At 40.0% G+C, this 20,333-nt stretch overlaps 1 protein-coding gene across 7 annotated transcripts in view; it reads left to right on the top strand.

Moving 5' to 3' along the window:
- SEMA6A (semaphorin 6A) overlaps window positions 1–17,295 on the top strand; it is a 118,722-nt gene extending 101,427 nt beyond the window's left edge. For all 7 annotated transcript variants that reach the window (XM_085566616.1, XM_085566613.1, XM_085566612.1 and 4 more), the window contains one exon: window positions 12,983–17,295. In XM_085566616.1, coding sequence (XP_085422742.1) covers window positions 12,983–14,172 — 1,190 coding nt within the window. In that variant the 3' untranslated portion in view covers window positions 14,173–17,295. The remainder of the gene's footprint in view (window positions 1–12,982) is intronic.
- The last annotated feature ends 3,038 nt before the right edge of the window (window positions 17,296–20,333 follow it).

Genomic DNA, 20,333 nt, shown 5'->3' with positions numbered 1-20,333 from the left:
TTTGAAGCCCTACAAAGCTACTGCTATCCCCTATCATGTCCCTGTAGAAAGAAACAGAGGGGTATTTTTGGACAGCCTGAAAGATCTGCAGTTGCTAAACACAAACAGTACCACATATACAGAGAGTTTAAGCATGTGCAGAAACACCTGACCAAATCCTTCACAAAAATAATTCCAAACATCCTATTGATATTTTCTTATTCTTTAAATCAGTAAATTATTATTCTTAAATAAATTCTGAATTCCTGTTTGCAAGCAAGCAGGGTGAGTGCAACAGAAGCCATGATGCAAGGTGGACACTGAGCACCACTGGTTTTTAAGGATGCTCACAGAAGTGGTCTTACCAAGTGGTGCAGAAAAGGCCATCAGTACCAGCTCATAGCTCCCATCAAACAGCTCAGCAATTCTCCATGTGCATTCATTGCTGAATGAGTCCCAGTCAGAGCCTCTCAAAGGCAGGAGTTCACTCTGTCTCCTGCATGCTTTCCACACTGAACCTCCTGCATTCACAACAGTCTCTGCAGAGGTTTGTGCAATCATGGCTCATAACAAGGAACATGAAGAGCACTGCTCTTTTTTTGCGGATAGTATTCAGCTTTATCTCTACAAAACAGGAGTCTCTATTCAGTGTCTTAAAGAAGTCTTACAGTTTTGCAGCACTTTATATGTTTTTTGTCTAAATATGACCAGCAACAGGCAATGTCCTGAGGCAGTCAACCAGTATGACCAATTAATTTTGTGTACAAAAGGGTTTTTTCATATCTCAGTGTGCAGTTCACACTCATTGAACTAAATTACTAATATGAAATCAGCAGCTACCCATCATCAAGACCTAGAAAAACAATACAGTTTATCTCTACTTGCTCATGGCAAGAAAACTTGATAACATCAGCAGTGCTACCCTGAAAAGTTTGATCTCACCTACACTATGTTATATGTCCCCAAGTGAAAAGAGATTGTGCTAAAAATTGATAGGGTTCCAATGCTAGGAAAATAAATTGGGCTTTAACCTCTTATATGGAAGTTTGTATATCTGTAGATCAGTAAACATTTCTTGAGAGCTAGTCTACAAAAGTGAAAAAGCCAGTCATGTTCCTTGTTGCAGGAGCTACCTTCATGTTGATTAACTAGCTGTGTAAGCTCCCTGTTTTTCCTGCAGCACTGGAAAATGCTGGGTTAAAGTAAGATGTGAGCAGGAAGTGGACAAATGACTGCAGTAAATCCAGAAAAGTAAAATTTGACCCAGTAGCAGAACTGATTGCAAGGCTGGGGGAGTTGTTATTTGCAGCAGCAACACTGCTGTGTGTGAGGCTTGTTAAGCAGATAGATATGTCTGCCTTCCTGCTGCTGGACAATCAAAAGGGTGTCTGCATGGGATTTGAATATGTGTTGGAGAGGACACTTTTTTGCCCACACTGTTCTGGTATGTTACTGCTGGACTCAGGACAGCTTTACTGGGGCTGGGGCAGGTATCTTCTTGCCAATATATGTCCACTGAGATGAAGCTATAGGTTCACCTCATCCAGGGAAGAGACTGGACATAGTAATTATTGAGCATGTTAAAAAATTTACACAGGAAACATTCAATTAAGTTGTGGCAATAAAGTATAAATGTACACACATTATACCAGCTTCTGCAAGGTAGGGAGGTGCTAAAAAGAATTAGGTTAAAAAAAAAAAGCAGAGAGATATAAGTAAGAAAGAAAAATGCATTAAAGAAGGTACCTCTGGGACAGAAAATTAAGTGAGACCATAACAAATGTGGGCACGAAGTCCATAAGGGAAATGCTGTCTTTTACCTCAGGATATGGCTGGAGTAACTACATTTGCTTTACTGGACATACTATGAATCTGAATTAATGTAACAGAGGAAAGAAAGGTTCTGATAGTTATACTTGAGGAGTTGTGAGATATCAAAGAACTAGCAGTAAAATTAGTCTTGCTGACTGTTACAGCCTGTATTTCAAACTTATCACAATCCCATTTAATGTATTCAAAGGCAGGTGAGGCAATGGCACTGCAATACAAAGGGAAATGGCAAACCTAATATCAGACATGTATAATCTATTTTTTAGCAGCCCTGTAAATCTTTCTAGAAGAAGCAGTCTTCTCGGTATTCCCAGTAGGGGCATGTTTTAATTTTTAAGTCCAGGTCTTTTGACTACAGCTGGTCTGTTCATGAGCATAGGAGAAGTAAAGAGCTAATCCACAGTGAGTTTTCTTTCTGTCGTGCAATATGCAGTGATGGCATTTTAATCACAGAAGAGGTTTCATCCTTCCTCTTTGTAAAGGCAGAGCTAACAAGGGGTTCAGCCATGTTCCTAGCATGCACCAGCTCAGCCCAGCTGTGGGCAGAAGGACTGTTTTTAAGAAATACAGTCTGTGTGCATGAATAAACACTGTTGCCTTGGTCACATAGGTGTTCAACAATTTAGTTATAATTTCTAGGAGCCTTGGAGAATAGGAGATATAGGGTCTTACTATTTATTGTCTTACTATTTGTCTTTGAATGTTTAATATATAACTCCCTTGTTAGTTCAGTTGTGATGTGTTCAGTTGCCCTATTAGCTCAAAATTATCATTTGCACTTTTGTGTCTTTAAACAAGATCAGAGCTGACAAGGAAACAATTGTTGCTTTTAGATTATGTGCAGTGTTTGAAATTTAACCCAAATTCTACCATAAGGTTGTTTGAGCTTCAGCCTGCTAAGTAGAGCTGCTTATGTTGACATTCTGCAAACTTCACTTTTTCCTGTTGTGCAGAAAGGTCATAGTTCAAAACAGGCTGTATAAAAGGAGAGGAAAAGCCACAGAATTTCTCAGTGACAGCTTCTTTTTCCTTGACACTATTAATAAAACTTCTTCCAGAAAGGCACTGGGCTGCTCTGAATACATAATGCCTACATCAGGAAAAGGAAAAAAGCCAGAAAAAAAAGAAACACCAAACGCTTGTTCTGTACTATCAGAGGAGCTCCTTGCAGTGAAATGGGAACTGTGAAGATGAGAGATTCACTTTGCAGGCTACAGCAACTTCTCTGGAGCCCTGAAATCATGCATATTCAGCCAAACATATGTAAATCTATTTTAACCCAGCTGTGAAATATCCCCTGAAGTAAGCTAATAAAGAACAGCTGTATATGTTTGAGCTTATCCCAGGCATACTAGAAAGGTCCCAGAATGTGCACTGAGCTTTTTTTACGTCATTAGAGGAAATACTGCAGACTTTAAAGGATTTTTATGTTTTAAGATGCAAAACAGCATAAAGTTTGTGTCTGCTGAGACAAGCTACAAAAGAATTAATTTTCATTGACATTTGGATTATGTACATCTTGTTTTTAACTACTGTGAATGCCTGTGTTTTATGGGTTTTTTTTTAAAGTGACCTGATATGTCTGCTTATTCCCTATCATGCAGAGGCATCTAAAATTATCATCACTCACCAGGAAAGGGTGAGAGGTGAAAGAAAGTACTGAAATCAGGAAATTCAAAATGATCGGCCACTGCATACCACCTGCCAGTGGGAGATAGGTTGTCAAATGCTTTCTAGTGCAAGAGCTAGCCCTGAGCTTAGCCTCTGGGACAAACAAAATGGGCCTGGCTTCAGGACTGTAATGACTTTCATTATATTATATATGCAGGAGGTTGTGTCAGACAAACCTTCTCCCATACCTGCAAACTTAATAATCTGGTTCATTTACAGAGATCCTGCTCCGAAGTAACACAATTTAAAAAAATTTTTAAGAACTTCCTATTCCAGTCTTTTTCAGTCTTATCTCCCCTTCACTCCACTGGGGGTGGAAATTGTCTGAGCATGAATTTTCTGGTTCAGGTTTTGTGATTTCCATCTATAATAATCCCTTGTTTCAGAATTCACAAGTGTGAATTCACAACACCATGATGTGAATGTTATATGGCCACTGTAGTGTGCAGAAAAATTGGATTGTAGGCTCATAATCAAACTAAAACCAGATAATTGAAATCCATTCTTAAGATGTTGCTTCAAGAGTCACAAGTTTTATCATACGGATATGTTGATCTCCCCTCCTTTCCTAAGTTGCAGCCATCTTTTTTCTATAGAGAGTGATGTTGGCAGTCATTCATGGAAAGTGGAGAGAAATGATAAAATCATGAACCAGCTGAAAGGAGAAATTAAACCACTGTTAAAGATCAGTTGATAAATTTGCCCTGGAGGGATTGTTTCTGAAATAGGTCTGATAAGGAGACAGAAAACCCTAACAGAGGACGCTAGAGCTGATCAGATTGCTTAGACAGTTTTCAAGGCTTTGTTGCAGGTTACTCCAGTCATATTATTTATTGATTCTTTTTTCATAGTTCTGAAGTATGATTTCTTTTCATACCTCCAATGATCCCCGGGCTTCTTGTAACTGAAGTTTTTTTCTTTAACAAATTCATTCTCTTTCCAATTTCATGCACCCTCTTTTTCCTTGCTGGATACCAGGCAGCTGGCTTTGAGAGCCCTAGGGTAGAGTATGAGAGTAGATGGATTGCTTTTCTCAACACAGTCATGCAAAACTTAAGAGTTGTAGACCTTTATGAGTCAACTATGCAGCTTTACTGAGAGGGAAGGCAGGGGAAAGCATTTAACTATGAATGTTTGGGCTGGATTTTTTTCTAGCTGGTGACACCAGGAGTCCAGAAAAATGGGTACTGGGTAGTATTGAACTGAGTCAGCACAATGAGTCCTGGCAGCCAGAGCAAAGATGAAGAAAAAGTGTTCTCACTGTTTTCAACAAAGCAATTTCATTAAAGTGGCAAACACCAAATCATTGGGATAATAATGTGGTTAGTTTATACCAAATCTTTAAATAATTCCATCAGGAAAACATGAGATAAGATCTCAGAAGCGCATGGTAGCTTTTGATCATTCCTCTGTTTTTCTGACACTGAAATCTCAGAGTTCAGTCTAAATTTGTCTGGAGATTTTTTTTTTGTTTGGTTGTTTTCTGGCATTGTTTGTTTTTGGTTTTTTAAATTATTGATAGTTAAAATAGAGGAATAAAGCTTGTTAATATCTGTAGGGATTTTCCAGTCTGAAATAGTCTTTTAGCAACATGAGACTACCTGTAAACACATTTCTAACACCTCGAGACACATGCTGGAAACCTATTCAGTAGAATTTTAAAAATATATTCTGAAGCCCATAAAAACATCCATTCATAATGAGGTTTTTCACCAGTGTTTCTTGCACATCTAATGTGAGGGAGACGTACATCCTACAGAGAAACTTGCACTGAAGAATGAAATTAACTGCTGAGCTTTCACCTTAGATAACAATAGTAAAGAAATCATTGTGCTTTCCTGGAACAATGGCTTGTTCAGTGGAAAGTCTCAAGAGATTTTGTAGCTGTTGGAGGTGGATACGGGCTTATTCCCATTTAGCTAGAGAGGTGGCATTTAACACAGTGATGACATTCATGCCTTAAATGCTCTTTGTGTGTGGTCTGGAGATAAATATTACCTTACTCCTGATAGTTATTCCCTCATTTCCCTTCCAAAACATCATTCTCATTTCCCACTTTGTGTTTTTCAAGTTCCATGTGTGTCACCATTTTGGGCTATTACTTTACCAACTGTTGCAGGCAACTTTGGGAAGACAGACAACGACAGCTCCCTGTGGATCTGATCACAGAGCGATTGTGGTGCATGTTTCCTGTGGTCTTCCCATTGCCCAGGGCACACTTCTGCCAGCCATAAATCACTTCTTTGTCTTTACACTGCAGTAAACTGCAGTGCTCAGACTGAAAGGTGTTACTTTTCAGGACAGGTAGCTGTTATTCACACACAGGAGCTTGCAGTGGAAGACCAGGTATCACTGTGTCCCATGAGTTAACCTCACCAGCTTCAGCCTGCTTGTGGTAAAGGGCAGCATCCAAATTCTTGTATCACTAAAAGTCATCAAACTATTCAAACTGGGGAGTAATTTGCTGCTTGTTTTCATTATTAATGAGTTGTGAGGGTTATAAGCTGGAATTTCAGTTTGTACTGAAACTGCAAAGCATACATCAGAACTTAGACTGAAAGGAATGTGACTGTGGGGATTTTCTTGATGTCCTGCCATTCGTGTCACATGGAGATCACCGGTTAGACAAGGAAATTTAGGCTCTATCATGAGATCTTTCTTTTTATGGTGTACATGGACTCATAAAAGGACACAGAGCTTTTGCTGGGCCTCTGGAGTAGAGGTCTCCTTTCTGCAAACGCCTGTTAATTTCTGCTCTCCTGAGACAGACACCCTACTTCAGATCTCTTTCCAGGGAGACCTTTAATCAGCACTTTTCAACTGCAACTTTTTAGCAGGTTTTAGCTCCCTTTCATTTACTTCTGGGAAGATAAGTCAAAGGCTTTAGAGAAGTCAAGGCCTATCATACTTACTCCTTCCTGGCAAAAAGTAAGCCATTTATCCTGCCAAGTGAGGAAGGTTATCTGGTTTAACATAATTTACCATTGGAAAATCTGCTTTGCTTTTTTCCTTTTCCTTTTTAGTTACTTTATTTTTTGGGTGCTCATAAAATCTATTGGCTTTTTACTTGTTCTAGTGTTCCGACAACCTCCCTTTGAAAGATTGTACTGGTAGGTCTGTGTTTTGTTGGGTCCTCCCTTTGGCTATTTTCAAAGGCACATAATACATTTGTCTTTTTCCAGAGCTCTTTATGCTTGTACTTCCTCCAGTGTTGTCCAAGATACCATACAATGTCTAAAAATTGCTTTGGCTGGCTCCTTAAGCAGTTGGGGACAAATTCCTTAAGATAATTTTAAAATGTCTAGTATCCAAGTAGATTTACCTCTTTTCTCTATCATGTTCAACACTTACTCCCTAAACTTTGTTACATTTCTGATTACAGATCAGAGTGGGGATTTTTTTTAATAGCAGCAGAAAAAAGAATAAATAATTCAGTTTCCATGTCTTCCCTCATCTATGCTCCTTTAATGAAGTTTTTTGTGTTAATATTCATTATTCTTATTCAGTTATGCTCATGCCATGTATTCCTTAGAATGAACTTAATCCCTTTGTGATTTTTTCATTTTAATTATATTTCCGCTCTTGGAATTTCTTTCCTATTAGAATTAGAAGGAGCAGACCATCTCCAGAATAGCTTCATCAGCATTTTCATCTTGCTTTTTAACTTGGTTTTTTTAGCATACATATAGTCCAAAAGCCTGAATACTTTTGTTAATTGGTGAAAAGAGGGAGCCTCACTTTCCTGCTTATGATAATCTAGCATACAGGAGATCTATATCTTTGCATAACATCTGGTCTTTTCTGTATTATTTTTACCCAGAGACATATCACAATCACCCATCTTCCATAACTTCAACAATAGTGTTATAAATGAAAATTTGTCCATCCAAATTAATATGAAAAAATAAAATATTTATTTTGCAATCAAATTCTATCTAGCCAGCCACAAGGAAAGAACAGAGCCGAGCCCGGGGTCGGCCCTGGGTGTGCCACAAGGAGTCAGCCTCAGCAGAGGTCTTCCCCTATGCCCACACACCTCCATCCTGGCACAAGCCGTTTTTATAGGGAAAATTCCACCTGAGGCCAAGATTTTAGCAATCAGTCCTTTCTTCTATTCAGAGTTGATATGTTAATAAGATTCTCTTTTTTTGGTGATGAGGGAGAACAATTCAGTGTCTGGAGTTTGTTGAATCCCTTGATGAAATTTATGGGAAGGTCTGAGGATTTCCATGATATCCATCTTGGGTCGATTATGCGATGATCAGCACCTGGGGTTCCCATATCTCCCCAGACATGGCCCATCTCCTGGGGAGCCCAACCTTCTTACTTGTAAATTAGTTACTAATATACACCATTCTCGCCTGCGAGGGTGGGGGGGAAATCCTAATACAAACGTGTATACTCTAACAAATATTCAGTATCACATATATCATATTAGAAATGGCACTAATTATATCTTCTACACATAACAATAGTATATGTATTATTGACATAAAATGTAGTATCTCCTTGCTCATTAGTAACAACTCCCTTCAGCTAGAAAAATGGTGTACTCCTGGGATTTATACATGGCCTAGCTCTTTCAGAGTTGAATCACTTTGAAGGTCTGTAAACATTTTTCTGAATGTCCTCTTAACCAGCCAGCCAGCCCAAACTGTGTACCTTACCTAGAAGCTCTGCTGGAAGAAGGAATCAATTATGCATATGTATATATATATGTGTAACACAATACCATATCAGGTCTTCTCTCTCATTAGATGAGTAAGAAAAAGTGATTTTTGCATGTTACAGGCTGTTACAGTGCAGGGTATACTGACTGAGAAAATGAATGGCAATGTTAGGAGATGCAGACAAAAGAACATGGGATGAAATTACAGGAAGTTAATGGAGGAGGAAGGACCAGGTTGTCTATGGGAATCAGAATAGCCATGTTAAAAGGAGAGTATCAGGTGACTAGACTGGCTCTTTTAGTAGCCAGAAAGATTATTACATCACATGTAGGAGGAGCCTGAACTTGTAAGCCCAGGTGTGGTTTTTAAGGGAGAGACCTGGACATAAAAGGAAGAGTCCAGGGAGGTCAGTAAATGTCAGCATGTTTGTGGCATTAGTGACACAACATGTAAGATCTCATCCTTGAAAGTGCAAATATTGGATACCATTTATTTCTTTGTAACATTTTCAGGTTTACTTTTATTTTTACCACCACACAACTCTGGAGTTCAATGTTAATACAGATAATTCTGTCAAAACTATCCCTTTCAAAAGAATAGTTTGTTGTTATCCAAAGTGATAGGTCTCAATGCACTAGAGAAAATAGTCAGGGGTATAGATTCAGACCACATAAAATGAAATAAGCAGTGTCTTTTCACTTTTGTAAATTATATATTACAAACAGAAAAGTGCTCAGCATAATATTTTTAAAGTACTTAACATAGAATAATAATTTTATTCTTAATTATTAAATAAGATATATATAATATGGGGATACTTATATCAGACATATTATACTGGTTCTATGCAGCTAGCTCAGTCAGTTTTCCAGTATGTGATGTCTTAAAAGAATGTCAGATAATAAATAGTTGTAAGATTTTTAAATAACATGTATTTCCTCAAAGCTGGGAGTCTGAATACTTTTCTTGTCTTTCAAAAATGTAAACTCTACTTTTTTTTTTATCTTTTTCTCCTTCATTTTAATTCCTTGAACACTGAGTGCAAATGAAGGATGCTGCACTTGCCATGTGGACTGTTCTTTAAGAATTGCAGGATAAGTAGAAGCAAATAGAATGCAGTCTGTAAAGTGACATGAACAGTTTGCCTCAAACTTGACATAGCTGGGGTCACACACTTCCTTAGTCATCCTGCACTGTGCAGGCAGTTACTGCTGATGTTAAGGTTTGACAAGTTGATGGACAACAACTGCAATTATCAGCCCATAGACTGATATATCATGTTAAATTCCAGACCACCCCCACCCACCCTGTGGTCATGACAGTAGGATGCTGAGCTTTTCTTCTACTTTTTTATTACTTAGTTTTTTATCTATTCCATGGACATTGATGAAGGGTCAAATCGTGCCCATTTTATTTTATTTACATTTAAGTTAGTGGGATTGTTTGCATGACTAATGACACATGGAAGTGATCTCTGATAAGAAATAAACTATATAATTAAATTGACTTTGTTTCCAGAGAAGATCTGCCTGCCTAGAGAAAATCCACTAATGTTAAGTATCCTTTAGTGTAGGAAACATAATAAACATCAGGAATGTTTGAGTTCAAGAAGAAATAGCTGGAATCGGGATTTTTTAAGACACTCATAAATTTCTACATACAAAACACCTGCAGTGTGCACAACATCATTTCAGTTACTCCTTTCATGAACACAAAGAGTCATGCAGTCTGGACTGTGTAGTAATTTTGTAATGTGAGTGCTAAAGCTTTAATATCTACTGGTAACCTAAAGCTTAAGATTTTACATTGCTTTTTTATGCAGTGATGCAGGTTTATGCTTAGCGCTTTTACTTCCAGAGTAGGACTTAGCCTAAAGCAGAAGACTGAGAGTGCAGATCTGGAAATTTCCATCAGCCAGTAGGAAATTTCAGGCAGGACATGACTTTCAAGGTATTCCCCTTTCATCCTATCACCAGACAACTGAGAGAGGTGACAGCACTTTCCCCCTATACTCCCAGTCATGAGGAAGTTTTAGGTAGCAATGAGGTCTCCTCTAAGCTGAACAAACCAAATATTTTAAGCCATACATTATCCCTGATGCCCTGTAATCTTTTCGCCATTTTTGTGTGTTGGAATGTTGACACATTCCAATATTTTTATATAGTTGGTCCTTTTTTCTACCAGGGTACATGGTTGAGTCATATTGAGCATACCATCAACCAAAAATGGTTATGTGTAAACAAATGGAAATGTGGAATACCACAATTCCCTTCCCACAGCTGCGCTCTACCCTCTTGCTCCCGGTGTATATGTGAAAGAATATTAGAATTGTAGTATCATGGAACAATTCCGTTTGGAAAAGACCTCTGAAATCATCAAGTTTAACCTTTAACCTAGCACCACCATGATCTCTTCTAAACCATGTCCCCAGGTAGCACATTGACATGCTGTTTGATCACTTTCAGGGATGATAATTCTACCACTTCTGTAGACAGCTTGTTTCAATGACTGACCATCCTTTCAGTGAAGAATATTAAGTTAGTAAGATATGACTTTCCTGTCATGAACCCATGCTTTTGGGCTTTGACTGTAGGTTCTTACACCCTTAGGTAGGTACTGAGCAGAGACTTTGAGTTTTTTCCATGCAAAATGCATTGGATAACTGCACAAAGGGACATGCCTGAGAAGTTTGTGGACAGAAATCCATTAAATTAGACTTTTTAAGGTGAAGCTTTTCTTAAGTTCATTCTTCCCATCCATTTAAGGCTCTCTATCTGATTCTCTGGTTAATCACTGCAAACAGTTTTACAAGTATAAATTAATTTGGCCATAAAATGCTACAGAGTCTAGGATGCAAATATCAGCAGCTGAAGGATCACAGGAGACCAACACCTTTGCAGTGAAATATAGTTCCTGCTGACTGTGCTGTAACCATTAGACTGTTCTTCTACATACAGCAATTTTGTATGTGTGTTTAAATTACAGAATAAGGTTTTACTGCTGCTTTTTAGGTGTTGATGATAAAGAATAGAAGAATCTGCCTCTGAAGAAGCTTCTGGGCTTTAAAAGAGAGGACTTAGAAACACTTAATTTGAAGATTGTTGCTAATTATATATTGTTTTCTGATTTTTACTTTCCTGCCCTTACATTTTACTATTAGGACATGTATGTGAATACCAGCTCTTATTTTCTAAAGTGATCATCTGCTCTTGCTATTTATTCTCCTTGTGAAATCATAATCCATTGTATTGTCACAACACAATAATTTCTGTGGCACCCAGCTGTGATGTCACATGCATGTGCTTATGATTTCAAGAGCTGTTTTGCTTTTAAATATAAAGTTCATCTCTTGTATGCAAATATCCCTTGTCCACCTAAATGCTGCAATTAGCTTGGGACAGAAAAATGGGAACAATACTATATCTAGCCAGGATACTTATCAAAGGCTTCAGTGAGATAGTGGAAACTTTTTAATATTCTTCTAACATAGTTTGGTTCTAATTCTGGATTGTAATTACCTTCTGTGCCAAAAACATCAAAAAAACCTTATTTTAGGAGTTGATTAACAACGTGAAAGTTTTGTATCTTCATAAAGTCTCAGGAGAGCCTCGGAGTTGTATTTTCTGCCTTGCTGTCTCTCTTGAAATAAGGACAACTATTACATTTCCTTTGAGCATGTGGAGCTTTTAATCCCCTGGCACTGGGGCCCTCTCTGGAAGAAGAGGTGAGAGAGATGTTCCTTCAGTTCCTTGTCAAACTGTGGCTGCTCTTTGTAAACAGTAAGAACAAAACCAGAAATAATAAAAAAAAAACCAACAAAAACAAACAAACAAAGCAAAACAAACAAACAAAAAAACACCAATAAAAAAAAATTACAGGCTTTTTTCTTGTGTTTCATTAGTGCTGCTGGCATGGTGTCCATATCAGGAAAAAAGCTTATTTTGGAAATTCAGGGTATTAATTAATGCTGCATTAGGCACTTCAGATGGAGAAGGTGTGCTCTACCAAAGGTGCCTCCTCAGACAGTGGGTGCTTGGATGGTCAAGTAGGATTTGACAGTGACCTCTGACCACAGGATAAAGCACCAGGTCAGGTCTTTTAGAACACAAAGCATAAGCTTCAGCACAGAGGTCAACCTATTCATGTGTTCAGAAAAGAGAGAGCTTTTAAAATTAAAGTAGCAAGGACAGTCATCTAACAAGCTCAATAAATTTCAACACTGTGCTCTATCATAGTTACTCAAGCATCCTTCTGAAGCCCAGGCATGTGACACTGACTTACAAAACACATGACAAAGATAATAGAATGAAGAGCAGAGAAAGAAGCCTTAAACAATGTGGGATACACTTCTCTGGTATTCACCAAGATTCTATCTCCTCTCCTCCTTTTAAAGGCTTTTGAATGCCAATGAATTACCATAGTAAAAATAGGATGGTGTTAGCCTAGGAGAAATCAGAAAGAGGAAGGTGAGGAATGAGCAGTATGTCAGAGGAGAGCTAAAAGACCTGCTGAAGTCAGTGTGAAGTGTCCAGGGCCAGGATTCCAAAACAATTGTACTTGTTCTGCAAGTAAATTCCCTTTCGCCTCCTGAACTTTGTAGTCTTCAGCTCCAGATCTGAAAGCTCTACTGAAAGCTGAAGGCTGCACATGGATGATGTAGCTGGCAGGTATAGTATGTCTCCAAATTTGAACAAGATGATAAACAAAATCACCCTGCAAAATGCAAAGTAACCTCCCAGGGGCATGCCTTCGAATAAAGTAGTTAATTCCCCCACCTCCCTGCTCCTCCTTTGTCTTTAGTTTGTCTAACCTTTGTATGCTGTCTATTGCAGGAGTGATTCGGGAGAGTTACCTGAAAGGTCATGATCAGCTGGTGCCAGTCACCCTGTTGGCCATTGCTGTTATTCTTGCTTTTGTCATGGGGGCCGTCTTTTCGGGAATCATTGTGTACTGCATCTGTGACTACCGCCGCAGAGACATGGCCGTTGTGCAGAGGAAGGAGAAGGAGTTGACCCATTCCCGCCGCGGCTCCATGAGCAGTGTTTCCAAGCTCAGTGGCCTCTTTGGGGATGCTCAGTCCAAGGAGCCAAAGCCTGAAGCTATCCTCACGCCTCTGATGCACAATGGCAAGCTGACTACCCCAGGTAGCACTGCCAAGATGCTAATCAAAGCTGACCAGCACCATCTGGACCTGGCTGCCCTGCCAACCCCTGAGTCCACCCCAACCCTGCAGCAGAAGAGAAGGCCCAGCCGAGGCAGTAGGGAATGGGAGAGAAACCAGAACCTCATCAATGCCTGCACAAAAGATATCCCCTCCATGGCCTCACCAGTGATCCCAACTGACCTGCCACTCAGGGCTTCTCCCAGCCACATCCCCAGTGTTGTGGTCCTGCCCATAGCCCAGCAAGGCTACCAGCACGAGTATGTTGACCAGCCAAAAATGAGCGATGGGGCTCAGATGTCTGTGGAGGACCAGAATGCCACCCTTGAGTACAAAACTATCAAGGACCATCTCAGCAGCAAAAGCCCTAGCCATGGAGTTAACCTGGTGGAAAATCTTGACAGCATGCCACCGAAAGTCCCCCAGCGGGAGGCTTCCCTGGGGCCTCCAGGCACCTCGCTGTCACAGAGCGGGCTGAGCAAGCGGCTGGAGATGCACTCCCCTGCTTACAACGTGGACTACAAGAGAAGCTATCCCACAAACTCACTCACGAGAAGCCATCAGGCATCAACCCTCAAAAGAAACAACACTAACTCCTCCAACTCATCCCACCTGTCCCGCAATCAGAGCTTTGGCCGGGGTGACAACCCGCCACCGGCGCCGCAGCGAGTAGACTCCATACAGGTCCACGCTGCTCAAGCACAGGCTGTGACTGTATCCCGGCAGCCAAGTCTCACTGCCTACAACTCACTGACGAGGTCAGGCTTGAAACGCACGCCCTCGCTAAAGCCAGATGTACCTCCCAAGCCTTCCTTTGCTCCGCTTTCCACGTCCATGAAGCCCAATGATGCATGTACATAATCAGAGGGGGAGGGGGAGTGGGATGAGGATGGCAATCAAGCAGAAGTTGCCCTTGAAAGCCAGTGTTCTGCAACTGTTATCACTCGTTCCTCTGAGAAGATGGTTGTTGCAAACTGAAGATGTGTTGAATTTCTGCTCTCTGGGAAAAGTGGAATATATTTTTTAAACCCGAGCCATATCACCCATGGTTGAAGGTTTGCAATTGCAGGATTCACCCCCACAACCTGCCAGTTCTTTGGTCAAAAGACTAACCCTCCATCAAAAACATTGAGCCAAAAGCACACAGGTGAAAATGACTGTGACATTTCACCCCCTGCCCCTAACTGCACAGTGCATTCCTGAACTGGGAAAGGGTGCTCTGAAAAGCAAAACAAATGTAAAAACCATACAAATGTAAAAAAAAAAAAAAGAAAAAAAAGAAAAAAAAAGAAAAAAATTACAAAAAAAGGAACTAAAAAAAAAAAGAAAAAAAATCAATTGATAAAGCTAACTCTGACTTAACAATGGCAGAGGTTTGCCACTAGCAGGTACTGTGAAATGATGCCCTTCAGTGTTACAGTCATTTGGTCATAGCAGTTAAATGCCAGCTTGGGCAAACTATGTCATAGATTTCTGCTACCCTTCTCTTTTAATGAATAACATGTGACTGTTAACACAAGTAACTCCTCTTATTTATTGTTCGACTTTTGTTTTTCCTAAGGAACTGACCTGCATTATCATCCCATGAGCAGCTTTTCAGAGAAGTACCTTGAAAGTTATACCTATTTAACGTGAAACTCATTAACTGGAGTAATTAGAACTCTTTTATTTTTCCAAGAAATTCACTGAGTTAGATAAGTTGGAGCTGGATTTCTGAACTTTGTGCCTGGACTGCCTGGTTAGCTGAAAAAAAAAAAGGGGATATCTATTTAAGTCTCTCAGCTAATTAGCTGGCTGGGCCTCTGACCTAAGACAGCAACAAATACCGCAAGTTCATAACTTCTAAAGCAGCTGCAAGAGAAACTTAAAAGCTGCACATCTGTGCACCATTGCTATCAACATGGCTTTGTCAGTAGCTAATACTTTCTGTGAAGGCACCAGCTTGTGATGTGCCATCTCATTTCACCTTGCATGTGAGACGGCAAACAAAATCCTCAAACAGTGTGAACTAGCTAATATGCCGGCTGTTACCATGCATAAATTACGGTCTTACCACACGGGTTTTTCGTGGGAATATATCTGTGAATAGCCTGTTTTCTTCCACATGTAAATTTGTGCCTTACACCCTCAGTTGTGTATATTTGTGAGCTGTAGTATGTAAAACCTTTTTCTTTTTCCCCTTTGAGTAATGCAAATATTTATTAATTCTTCCTCCTCCAAGCCCCTTCAAAAACTGGAGTAAAGACATTGAAAGAAGAATGTGGTGGTTATTTTCATAACCCTACGTCCCTAAAGAAATTAGGCTAACACCATTCTCTCCAAATTTGACTTTCTAGCTGTGCCAAGTCCTCTCTCAAAACCACCCACAGGTGGTGATGTTCCTAAGGCATCATACTGGGGGTTCTGCTTTCCCCCACCTCCCGCTACCCCTTTACAACATGTCAGCATGGAGATCATTCTCACTGGCAGCAAGAAAATTACTAACACCCTTGTCCATGGAGCTGGTACATCCCCTGGCTGGGGACAGCCCTGGTGAGAGGGGCCAAGCCCTGCAGAAAGCCCAGCCTCACATCCTGCAGCATGCAGGGCACATGGAGCTAGGACAGGCAGGCAGGCTCCTGCTGTAGCTATCTGCTGCTCCAGAAGGATGCTGCATATACTTCTTTGGGGAAAAACATGGGGGTTTATTTTTCCTTTATTTCTTTCGTGTGACTGTGCATGTAGCTAGTGTGGGAGTGTGCGTGCGCACAGGTGTGTGCGTGTGTGTGCGTGCGCAGGTATGTAAGTTCCTTTCCAGTCTTTCAGTTTATGCAAAAACGTAACTGTGTTTTTAATCTGTTACAATAACTGTGTCAACATACTGTAGAAAAATGATGGGGATCGCTTCTAAGCTTTTTATATATATATATATATATATATATATCTACTGAACAGTATGTTTGAGTAAGGTGGTTGTTTCTGTTTCAATTTGTTTTTTAAAATTTTATACTTCCATTTGTTTTTCAGGGTTTTGGTTTTGTTTCTGAATGATTGAAAAGACAGATTTTAAGTCCACTAGCTTATAGATGGTATATATAAGGCCTGGATGTCTACACCAAAGTGTGTAACAAGGGTGTTTGCATGTTCTTTCATTTCATCATGGCTTCGTTTATGAAACCGTTTTGTTCACCCGTAGTGAACTATGCAGACTGGAGTAGATAGATCTGTATCCAAAGCAATGTTGTTGTTTTAATAAAAACAGACTGAAACCCTTTGAAAACAGTAGGTAGCAAGGTAATTTTTTTAAAAAGAACCAACTCAACGCCTTTTTACCAAGCTCCAACATCTGAAGCAGGGTTCCCTTGATATTATCCCTCAAAACATTCTCCCAAAACACAGAGATGGATAATCATGGCAACAGCTTGTGCAGCAATTTGCCTTCACAATGTACACTGCAGTTACTGAGTTGACCTTGAAACGTTCATTTTGTATTCAGTCGATCTTCTGTTTTCATTCTTTCCCAGCCCCAGTTCTCTTCCACCCTCTGTTTTGAGGGTTCATGAACCTATGTGTGCCTTTGCTTTCCACCCTTGCTATACACTCGTAGATGCAACAAATTCAGACTCTCATTTGTTGTAAAGTTGTAAAGTATTGTGATGTCACCAGTTTCCCTTCATTTCCACATCCCCCTAACATATGATTCACAACTTAATGTCAGTTGTAAAAGAAAAAAAAAGGCAGGAAAGGAAAAGAAAAAGGAGGACAGATGGGAAATAAAAGTTCTTGATTAGATATGGTAATAAAACCAGACTGTTCTACCTTGTTTCTTGTTTCCTGGTTCTCTTGTTTGTAGCCAATTTATCCTTTTTCTTTAAAAAATACAAATAAATGCAATGCTGATGATTTAGATCAGGTTACAGTGAGGAAGAAATTTGTTACTTTTTGCCTCTTACAGAAGACAGGTTTTAGTGTAAGGTGCTGGTAATTAATAAAAGTTAAATCACATATTTGCTCTCCCTCTATTTATATTTTGCATTTAGCTTTTATAAGCTTGTTCATCATCAAATATTTATGACAGACTTAATAGTTTAAAAGAGCAAGGCCATTTAAGAACATGTGGTCCACTGAAATAGATCATCATACAGCTGTGACTTCATCTCCAAATTTTACATATTAATAATAGAGTACCCTGTATTTTCTTTCAGGAGACATAAATCTGTTGTACTTCACAGGCCTGATTTAGAGGATGTTGTATGAGACTATTCTGCAAAAAAATAGTAGTGAACAGATAATAACAGAAGAGTGAAAAATCAATGACTCCCTAGTCCTGAGAGTCATTGGAACATACTTGGGTTCTTCACCTTGATTTTGTGTGAATGCATTTATGCATAGCCATTAGCTATGATACAAATAAACACTGGTTATGTCCATTACTGGGCTTAGTGGACTTGTTTTGTGAGAGGAATAGGTATTGTGAAATACGACCACATAGATAAAAGGGATCTAATCTAGTAATTTATCATTGCTCAGATCATGTTTGGGCTTTTCTGCCCTGTCATTACACTCTGTTCAGAACCTATTGCTTTTGTGATACGTGCCACATATGTGACATTCAAATGCAGAGCATTTTCCAGTGCCTTACCTATACACTTGCCTGTTTTTTTTCTCAGTGCAGGCTCCCTTCAAGGTGGACACACTGGCATGCAGATGTGTGGTGTGCACACAGGACTGGGGGCACACCTCAAGTAATGCCTCAAGTAATGCTAAGGCACTCTCCAGCCTAGGGACTGAGGGCAGTGCAAAGTTATGCAGTGCTCCACTCTGCTGCATTTGACCTGCATGCTGCCAGAGCTGCACAAATCGGAAAGCTCTCCAGGTGCTTGGGGACTTGTGTTTTCTTCAGTCCTGCAGCCAATCCTTTGTGAAATTCCTTTGTCTATAGTTATTTGAAACGCTTTGTATAAGCAGTACCTACAGAAGCTATTCAAAAATTAACATAATTTTAAAATTAATACAAAGGTTCCTCCATAAGCAGTGACAAGCCTGGAGAAAAGGACCCAATAGTGCCTGGTGCAGTGCTGGATGTCTCATTTTGCACAGCTCCTCCATCTCTTGCCAGTGAAAGGAAAGTCCATTTAAAATCATGGGCATGAAGGACAGAGGGCAAGAAAGTGCCCAGATGAATAAGCTATTTGGGATCTGTAACTGCTCTGTTCATGTGTCCAATACCTGCTATCAAAGGGAAAGTTTGTACTTAGCCCCTTAAAGCACTGTTCCCTTGCAACACTTCCCCAAAGTGTCATGTACAGATCCTCTGACAGAGACCTGCCTTACCTTCTGCTGAGCAGGAAGGATCAGAGAGGAACTGAAGGGAACACATTGCCCTAGTGCGGTCTCAGCCAGCCAAGCAGAGGGGAGGCAGCACCCTGCCGAGGAATGGTTCCTCCATGGAGAACACACAGCTCCCCACCCAGAAGAGGCCGTGACAGTGACACTCTGGTGGCTTCCGACAGGGGAGGAGACTACTGAGGTATTCACTGTCTATTTGAATCATGAGATCTGTCCCCTAGAGGGGATGCTGGTGCCACACTGCAGAAGCTCCCTGGGGCTGAACAGGACAAACAAGAAAGCCAAGTGAAAGCAAGGACAGTTTGAGCACTTAAGTTAGTGTCATCTTATTAATTGTATTAATGGCACTCATGTTGACCTCGATTAGTGTGTCATTGAGGATGTATGGAACTTCCCTTCCAATCAGCATTAATTTGCATACATATTTTTACACAAAATGGAACTCAGCTGAATGACTCAAAACAGTAAGTCTGCAAATAGATCCTAGTCCACTGTCCAGTTTTCCCCCTCTGCCTCCAACAAATACATTTCAAACTACATGAGAGTATAGTTTCAAAGATAACTTTAAGTCCTGCCCCACTGTAGCAGGGAATCAGAGAAACCCATCAGGGAATATTGTGTGCCTGAAAGTTCCCCATGTGAAAAAAAGATGAGTCAAGTGGGTCAAGCATATGCAATTCAGAGCATTTTGCTGCCAGCAGGATGGCCATACATATGGCTGAGTTGAATGGAAAGGGTTACCAGAATAAAGTGCCATAACAGTAATGCATCAACACTAACAGTAACACATGATCCAGATGATGGCCAGACAAATTTCAGGCATGCAATTCCAATAATTCGTCTGCCACAGAATTAGCAGGCTGTTCTCTCCCTGGATTAGGCATGGACTTTTGCTCCCTAAAGCTTGTTTATAAAGTTTGTTTAAAGCAGTGTGGAGGACCTTATGGTGGTGGTCTTATCCACCCCTCTGCACTGAGGCAGGACCAAGCAAACCTAACCCATTCTTGATGACTGATTGTCTTGCCCTTTCCTTGTAAACACATTTTACTCTGAGCAATGAAAGTCACCCAAGGGATCGATATCAAGCATTTCAGAGTGTCTAAAGAAAATAATAAGCTAAGAAAGTGAGTTGGACTGCCTTAGTTAAGGCCAGTTTTCTATTTATCCAATTAAAGTTAATTTCCCAGAAGTATGGCACCTGCTTGAATGAACAAGTGTTAGAGACACATTGTGTGTGCAATATTCATATGCTTCCTGCTGATGTGTGTGTCTGCTAATGAGTCTCTAAGTAGTCTTTTTATTACTCTTTTCCCTTTCTTTTAGAAAGTGGAGATACTTTTCAAAGTAAGTACTAAGTCCATCTTCACATGCCTTGTGCAGAACAATGATGTGTTAGACATATTTGTATGAATATGAACAGGTAAATAGTCATATACCCCCTGACTATAATTTAAACAGTGTAAGTCAGTAGGGAAAGGCTATAATTGGAGTCAGAGTAAGTGAGGTGAAAATTGCTAGGTGGCAGTACCATCTGCATCTTGTTTTAATTAGCCAAGTTTATTGTCAGAGTATAAAACTTTCTGCTAGTCAAGTCCCTGGCTTATTTCAGCCATCAGTCCAAAGTGATTGCCACATGTCTGGGTAAGCACAATTACTGATCAGCAAAGGAGAATTACCCTCCCCACTGATCTGGC

The sequence above is a fragment of the Lonchura striata genome, chromosome Z (assembly GCF_050655825.1).
Source record: "Lonchura striata isolate lonStrDom1 chromosome Z, ASM5065582v1, whole genome shotgun sequence".
NCBI lineage: Eukaryota > Metazoa > Chordata > Aves > Passeriformes > Estrildidae > Lonchura > Lonchura striata.
The sequence above is the reverse complement of the archived record's forward strand: the minus strand, read 5'-3'. Positions and strand labels throughout refer to the sequence as shown.